This window comes from Salmo trutta, chromosome 33 (genome assembly GCF_901001165.1).
Source record: "Salmo trutta chromosome 33, fSalTru1.1, whole genome shotgun sequence".
Lineage (NCBI taxonomy): Eukaryota > Metazoa > Chordata > Actinopteri > Salmoniformes > Salmonidae > Salmo > Salmo trutta.
Window position 1 is genome coordinate 28,795,565 of NC_042989.1, and position 9,092 is coordinate 28,804,656.

At 41.2% G+C, this 9,092-nt stretch overlaps 1 protein-coding gene across 1 annotated transcript in view; it reads right to left on the bottom strand.

Moving 5' to 3' along the window:
• Positions 1-1,788: 1,788 nt before the first annotated feature.
• The window catches only part of esrrga (estrogen-related receptor gamma a), a gene marked incomplete in the record, with an annotated part of 157,880 nt that continues 150,576 nt past the window's right edge, over positions 1,789-9,092 (bottom strand). The window contains 1 exon segment of the mRNA XM_029730559.1: positions 1,789-6,164. Coding sequence (XP_029586419.1) covers positions 5,920-6,164 — 245 coding nt within the window.

Sequence of the window (9,092 nt, forward strand, 5' to 3'; positions counted from 1 at the left end):
TTCCTGGGGTCTTACGTTTGAGATGTGAGGAATATGCTTTTATGGTTCCTTTCTTTATCATTATCTGCTGCTCCCTGCCCCTTTTAGATTCCCTTAGATTCAGCCAGCCTTCCTAGCGATAATGCATTGGGGGGAAGAGGGAAAGGGGGATGGAAGGAGAGAGGGTGCGTGGAGAGAGAGAGGTGGAGAGAGAGATGGAGAGAAAGGTGATGAGAGTGGAGAGAGAGGTTGAGAGAGGTGGAGAGAGAGAGAGGTGGGTGGAGAGAGAGAGAGGTGGAGAGAGAGATGGAGAGAGAGCTGGAGAGAGAGGTGAAGAGAGAGGTGGAGAAAGAGAGAGGTGGGTGGAGAGAGAGAGGTGGAGAGAGAGGTAGAGAGAGAGGTGGAGAGAGGTGGAGAGAGAGAGAGGTGGAGAGAGAGATGGAGAGAGAGTTGGAGAAAGAGAGGTGGAGAGAGAGCTGGAGAAAGAGAGAGGTGGGTGGAGAGAGAGAGGTGGAGAGAGAGAGAGGTGGAGAAAGAGATGGAGAGAGAGGTGGAGAGAGAGGAGAGAGAGAGGTGGAGAGAGAGGTGGGTGGAGAGAGAGAGAGATGGAGAGAGAGGTGGAGAGAGAGGTGGAGATAGGTGGGGAGAGAGAGAGGTGGGTGGAGAGAGAGAGGTGGAGAGAGAGATGGAGAGAGCAGTGGAGAGAGAGGTGGAGAGAAAGTTGGAGAGAGAGGTGGAGCGAGAGATAGAGGGGGAGTTAAAACAGTCATTAGAGATGCACAGGAGGTCTTGGGGCGTTCCACAAGGTTAACGACAACGGCACTCAGCAGCTGAAATGCTCAAGTAGCTTTTATTGTATCATAATAATGAATCAATGGTATAAAGATAAAATAAAATAAATGAACTCCGAAGCCAAGCAGTAAAACGTTTGTGCGGCGGCGTTGGCGACAAATAATAAAAAAATTACAAAAAATCTCTCCAGCACCATTGGGCCCTGCTCGGCTAATATCTACTGATGTCATCTTGTTGAAAAATATTTGCTTGGAGGTCAGTGCTCCCCGTTTGAAAGGCTTAAACGCTTCTGCTTCAGAACATTAAATATATGCCCACATTAGTGCTGCTACGTATTAACAGAGCAGAGCTGGGGACAGAGGGCACATGGCTGAACGCCGGGGGTTTTAGTAGGAACAGGGAGCGGAATAGTCCAAGCCGAAGAGAAGAAGGAGATGTGGTCGATTGTTTTTGGTGTTAGACCTGCCAGCCTTCTTTGTCTTCCTCTTCTCTGGTCTTTCCCTCTCTGTCTCTCTCTCCTGGCGGACAGTGGAGGTTTTTATTTCTCGTTCATCTCAGCTCTGTGGTTTATTGACTCTGTTGTGCGTGGCTGACATGTACTCTTATGTACACCTATTGACGTGAACTGGGATGACATAGGGATATTACATGTGTCATAGAGTCACGTGGCCATCCCTCCCAATCTTGTCTCCTTGACTTCCACTACCTTTGTCATTACCTATATTAACTGAAGGTAATGTTACCTTGGGAGTATGGGACATCACTGAAACAGAGAGGACAAAGTCAACAACAGAAAGAGCAGAAAGAAAACTCTGAGGAATTCCCACTGTTAGTGTGTGTGTCCACCAAGTCTTGTTTAGAAGTATATTTGTCTGTGTGTGTGTGTGTGTGTGTGTGTGTGTGTGTGTGTGTGTGTGTGTGTGTGTGTGTGTGTGTGTGTGTGTGTGTGTGTGTGTGTGTGTGTGTGTGTGTGTGTGTGTGTGTGTGGTAAAGAAGCACACGGTAGCTACAGAAAGGTCAAACCTGGAAGCATGTTTTAATATTGCTCTACCGTTATCCTGAATGGCATGATGGGAGTAACACATCTGAACTGATCGTAGTTACAGAATCAAAGGTCTCTCTTTTTGCATTGGACAATATATACAATGTAAAATAAATACATTTACACAAATGGACATATCGTTGGAGCACACTGTATGATACACACGTCACAAAAATATACAGGTGATTGTTAACGGATGTGAAGGACATCTAGAAGTACGGACATGTTTCTCACGGCCTCCCAGCAACTCCTGGTCCGAAAGATCTTTCACATCTTTTTTCGTCATTTAATCATATATTATTTTTCCGACTTTCTAAACCTTTTCCCCCTCCCTCTATATTGTCATACATGTGCATGTCAAACAGCCAGGATATACCCTAAGAAGACACGTGGTATGTATGAGTACACCTCGGCATAATGACCTACTTGACGAACACTCACTATTCTCCTTCACTTCTCATAAAAAATAGCAGTTGTTTGTACATGTTAATTTCTTTATTCCGTATCTTCTAATGATAAAATAGTCCAATAGATACAGCATTGATCTAATTCAAACACAAAGTGCAACGTCTGTCCGTCCGTCTGTCTGTTGCACAGTCATATTGCTTTAAATAACAAAATCATGTTGGGAGAATAAATGCCCTCGTTCGTTATGGCTAAATTACTGTCCTCTCTCTCTATCTTCAATAGGATCCATAAAAGGTGTTGAAAAATACACAGCAAAACCTCAGCATGATTTAAGATGCTAGAATTACGTGAGTAGGCCAGCAATATGTGTGGCGATAATTTACACAAGAGCAGTGTTGTTATGGTAACTTTAATGTTTACTAAGAATATTGAATATTTAATAGTGTAGCTAATATGCTTAACCATGTCTTGAGACTGAAAGGTACAATGTTGAAGACTAAGCCTTTGACCTTATTCTATGGCAAGGTTGTGATTATTATTATTATGTTATTATTACGGTTTGTCAGCTATTATTAAACATCCAATTCAGCTCAGCTTAAATGACCTATGAGAGACGGTTGTGTTCTCTTTCAGCTCCTTTTATTGGCCAGCACATAGTATTGGTTTGAAAATGGACAAACAGAAACATCAACTAAAAACAGAAACCGACAGAGAAGAAGAAAACAGAAGAAAACAGAAGAAAACAGAAGAAAACAGCTCTCTCCCAGGAGTTGTGTATGGAAATGATAGACGAGCCAACATGTTTCCCACAACAACTTTGACATTATTGTCTTCCTCGTTAGTGAGTATAGAGAATTCAGGCCGCAATACACAACTGCAAATAAAGTCAAACACCACTGCGGGATCATGCAGTATCTGAAGTGTTAACCATGTTCAAACTGACACAGCGAGCTAGCTGCTCTCGCAAAAATTGTCATTAGATGTTGACATGAAACCACACCTGGCCTTAAAATGCAGCTTTAACATTCAGAGTACATAAGTATCATTTTCCTTTTATCTGCAATTGATTAAACTGGGGCCTGCATTTTGGAAAGTACTTTCAGTTAAATACTTTCTCCAAATCATGCTCTATACTTTATGTTTAGCCGATGATGAATAGATGGTAAATAGTTAACACGCAGGACGAAGGAAGAAGATAAATGAATTAGAAACACAACCTCTCATTAGTCCTAGAAAAGAACTATATTTTTGTCTTTCTTTTTTCATTGCTTTTAGTAAGCACACAACGTTAACTCCAAAACCCCCCAAAATACTTTTTTTTTTAAATGTTATTTCCCTTTGCAACCTCAAAGAGTTTAGATAATGTTACAACGCAGCTGTTTCTGAATGGAAAGCAGTATGTACAGTACAGCAAGTTATCAAAAAAAGTCAGCTATCATTCAGAAGTACTCAAATGTCTTTTTTATTTGTATTTATTTAAACCTAAGATATACAATGTTATTCTACAAGAAAGTTACACAAATGATCCCTTTTGAAATATGTTGTTTCTTCCTTTAGATACTTGCTATTCTCTTCTACGCCAGTATAGGTTATTACTATGATGATGATGATGGTATAGTCGTTGGATCTGTTGATCAAGCAGAACTAGCTAAATAGAAGAGCCTTGTTTCCTGGTAAGTCGGTAGGTATGTGAGAACACGCCGACCCTTATCTTCTGAGGGTCGGTACCGCCAATATTTTCTCTACTTCTACCCTGTGTCTAAAAAAGCGCACGCCACGAGAACTGGAACCACCACAAGAAAGTACACAACGACGACGCTGAATGAAACAAACGGGAAGAACATAAAAGCAACGAAAGAAAAGAAAGGGAGCGTTTTCAGAAAAAGCACAGCAAACATGAAACACTGAGAGGCTGAACTACAATTTTTCATTTTTTTTCTTCATTTTTTAAAATTTTTATTCCAATAAAATGTATTAGATTAGAATTATAATCTGTTAATTTACAATATACAATGGTTAAGAAGTTTCAGAAAATACCCCTTACTAATAATACTGACATATTTGTTATAGAGAGTGACGTAGGTTACTTGATTTATCGTTTAGGTTCTCAACTGGAATCAGTTGCCATTTTATATGAGATTACGTCATAATCTAGATTTCGGATATTGGTGTTCTTAATCTGCGTACAAAAACCCTGTACCAAATCCTAACCTCATTCCTTCCTATGACCCCGTTGCTGATAATTGCTTTCCTAAATGCTAGTTTAGTATTATATCTTGGCTATAGATGACTGTTCTTGGTACAATGGTGGTCTTCAGAGTCTAATGCATGAGTTATTTGCTTGCCTCCACATTCATGGTGCTTCCCTAGCCTTGGGTTGGTTTGATTCTAAGACTATGTCATCTAATAGCCTATGGCAAGCACAGAGAGAGAAGCTACACCTGGTAGAAATGTTAACATTTCCCAACGAAGACTGGCACAAACATTAATTGCATACATGTTAATATGCACCCTCCTTTTAAATGACTATTGCTTGGAGAAGATAAAATTCGATCCATATATATATTTATATATATATTCATATATAATTGCTGAAAGTGGTAAAGCTGATAGAAATAAACATATATTGATTGATTTCTTATTAACACAATATAAACCAAATAAAATAATCATGGACCATATATGATGACCGAATCATATACTTACACCCTTACTCATTTCAATAATAATAAGACCAAAAAGTTGCAACACAACCATAAATATGTCCCTTCAGCACTCCTGTACCTCTCATTCATATTGCATGAGTGACTAAAGCTTCACCGTCTCCCTGAACAGGTAACAATAATAATCAAGCCACTACTTTCTGTCTGTAAAAACCCTTTGGAAGACAACAGAAAAGGGTAAAGAGGAAGTCTAATGGCTGTAAGTGATTAAAATGACAAATCCAAAGGGAAGGCTGGGGGTGATGACAACGATCTTATCGGCTGGCATGTGGGAACTTTGTTTGTGTTCTAACACTGTAGTTAAGCAGGCCAGACTGTTCCTCAGACTATCAGATGAGGTGTTGGGGGCTGATGGTTACGTTCGCTAGACATCAACTGAATGGATCTCCATCCTTTGGCAGGGCAAGTCTCCTCTCCTCTTATCTTCTCTTCTCTTTTCCGTTATCCATTTCCTCATGAAAACCATCAACAAAAAGTATTTGTTAATGTTCTTTTTTCTTCTGCAGAGCATGTCGTGTAAAAACTGGGTTGGGAAACTGAGAAGAAGCTTTACAGTCTATCTGCTGCTAAGACAACCAGAGCAGTGTGTCTCTCTCTCTTTTCTTTTTTAAATTCCTCCTTTCAATATTTTCATCAGTCAATAGTCAATTATCACATTGTTAATCATTCTTATATGTATAAGTGACACGAGGTCGACAGTCAGTAGTTTACAGTGCCATTGTTATGGTAGCTGGTTTATGACTTGGTTATAGTTTGTACACAGACGACCCTCCAGCAGAGGTCTCGTCTCAGTGTCCGTGTCTCCCCTAATGCACGGAGGTCAGGGATTAAAGTTCAGAGGTTACTCCCACCCATCTTTCTCAGTGGGCGGCGAGTTTGGGAAGTTCAGGTGTCATGTGGGGTTTTGGGGGGTCAATGGGAGGAGCCTGTGTGTGACTGACTGACATTTCGGAGGTGGTGGACGTGGTTGGCCAATCAGACCTTGGCCTCCAGCAGTTCCAGGAAGAGTTTGTGCATGGGGACCTTGCCATCCTGCTTGATGCTGTAGAAGTGCTGCACAGCCTTGGTGGAGGTCTGGCGGAGCAGGGGCAGGGTCATCAGCAGCTTGCCTGCCCGACGAGGGTCCTCCGGGTGCTGGCCTGCCTCGTAGTCCTGCAGGGCCTCATGGAGCACATCCTGGAGCTTCTGCACTGCCTCCACGTCCTCTACGTGCATGGAGTCTAAAGGGGGAGAGAGGGAGGGAGAAGAGGGAGGGGGGTAGAAAGGAGAGAGGTGTTAATCTTCACACATACTGCATGACCACATACCATTCCATCATTACATACTACCTCGCCTAAACATCTGCACCACAGGTAACTTCCACAAACACCAAATTGAGACTCTGCGTGCAGAATTCTGCAAAAATATCCTCCGTGTGCAATGTAAAATACCAAATAATGCATGCAGAGCAGAATTAGGCCGATACCCGCTAATTATCAAAATCCAGAAAAGAGCAGTTAAATTCTACAACCACCTAAAAGGAGGCGATTCCCAAACCTTCCATAACAAAGCCATCACCTACAGAGAGATGAACCTGGAGAAGAGTCCCCTAAGCAAGCTGGTCCTGGGTCTCTGTTCACAAACACAAACAGACCCCACAGAGCCTCAGGACAGCAACACAATTAGACCCAACCAAATCATGACAAAACAAAAAGATAATTACTTGACACATTGGAAAGAATTTATAAAAAAAACTGAGCAAACAATGCTATTTTTCTTTAAACAGAGAGTACACAGTGGCAGAATACCTGACCACTCTGACTGACCCAAATTTAAAGGAAAGCTTTGACTATGTACAGACTCAGTGAGCATAGCCTTGCTATTGAGAAAGGCCGCCATAGGCAGACCTGGCTCTCAAGAGAAGACAGGCTATGTGCACACTGCCCACAAAATGAGGTGGAAACTGAGATGCACTTCGTAACCTGCCAAACGTATGACCATATTAGAGACACGTATTTCCCTCAGATTACACAGATCCACAAAGATTTTGAAAACAAACCAGATGTTGATAAACTCCCATATCTACTGGGTGAAATACCACAGTGTGACATCACAGCAGCAAGATGTGTGACCTGTTGCCACAAGAAAAGGGCAACCAGTGAAGAACAAACACATTGTAAATACAGCCCATGTTTATGTTAATTTATTTTCCCTTTTGTTCTAATTATTTGCACATCATTATAACACTGTACATAGCCATAATATGACCTTTGAAATGTGTCTATTCCATTTAAACTAATGAGTGTAATGTTTACTGTTCACTTTTGATTGTTTATTTCACTTTTGTTTATTATCTATTTCACTTGCCTTGGCATTGTAAACATACCGTATGTTTCCCATGCCAATAAAGCCCTTTGAATTGAATTGAGAGAGACAGTGAGACAGAGAAAGAGAGAGCGAGAGAGAGGGGAGAGAGAGTGAGAGAGACAGTGAGACAGAGTGAGACAGTGAGACAGAGAGAGAGACAGAGAGAGAGAGAGAAACAGAGAGAAACAGAGAGACAGAGAGAGAAAGAGAGAGAGACAGAGAGAGAGAGAGAGAGACAGAGAGAGACAGAGAGAGAGAGACAGAGAGAGACAGAGAGAGAGAGAGAGAGAGAGACAGAGAGAGACAGAGAGAGAGAGACAGAGAGAGAGACAGAGAGAGAGAGAGAGAGAGAGACAGAGAGAGAGACTGAGAGAGAGAGAGAGAGAGAGAGAGAGAGAGAGCGAGAGAGAGAGAGAGAGAGAGAGAGCGAGAGAGAGAGAGAGAGAGAGACAGAGAGAGAGATGGGTGTGGCACTACAACAGATTTCTCTGCTCCAGTCCTGCACACACACACACACACGTAATCATCGTACACACACACACACACTCAGAGAGATATATGTGCAGTCATACACTGTATTCTAACTGTTTCTAAAATATTACACACACCAATATACACAAAATATACACACGTATGTATTCCTTACTTTATCTATTTCCTATAGAAAGGCTCAGGCAACAATAAAGGGTCGCTAGAACATTGTGGAGCTGTAAATTCTTTAACTTATTCCATAATTAATTTATAACATAGTAGCTGTTTTTTGGCAGTAAAACACTATCCTCCTAATCAAAACATTTGCAACCATTTTCTAAGTTGTTTGTCCACTGCTGTTAGATAAAATGCCACGCAGAGTAAGACTAAAGAATCAATGAGAATTCAATTAACTCTTAAGGTGACAGGAGACTTAATGTGATTTGGCTGTTAGTTAAATGAGAATGCTAGTCAAACATTGTGTGAATAACTTCTGTTTCTTAGCTTTATAGGAAAGAGATACACTTCTCCCAAGAGTGCTTGACAATTATAGAAGCAAGTAGATATTATTATCTGTGTGTGTGTGTGTGTGTGTGTGTGTGTGTGTGTGTGTGTGTGTGTGTGTGTGTGTGTGTGTGTGTGTGTGTGAGGGAGAGTGAGAGAGTGTACATTGGCAGGAAAAATTGTGTTTTTTAAGAGTATGTTTCTAATGAGCAGTGGGTTAAACAGGGACTGCTAAAACCCCCATACACACATACACACACACCTTAACATGGGAATCACGTTCAGTAGCATTCTTAAGGATTCCCATTAATGCAGGCGATTAGCTTTCAAGGAATTAATTAATTGTCCCTGCCCTTCAAAATGCTAATGCTAGCTTTCTGTTGTTCTTGCACTGGCCACTGGCTCACAATGCATATATCCCAAAACTGATAGAAATTAATATAGTCATTAATTAAGGACTAAATAGTAATTGTTACTAAAACCTTTGATCATAAACTTGTCTGCATCACTTCTTGATTAGTTCCTGTCCTCTCACATCTAACCTTGTCTTAAATATGTTTTTTTTCATTGACAGACATCTCCAACAGTAACCATTTAGCAGATGTTTTCATCTCAAGTGTCCTACAGTTAACATATAATGAATATTCACTATGTGGGCCATGCAGGAATCTGACAGATACACATCCACTCCTGTAAAAGTGCAGCTTGAACTGAACTGCTGTGAAGGACTCCAGCTGCTATCAGTCATTAAAAAACACATTTTTCTAAAGAGACACAATGTCCAAGTCCTCTCTGGGGTGCACTTTCTGGCAGAAGGGCTGCACGTG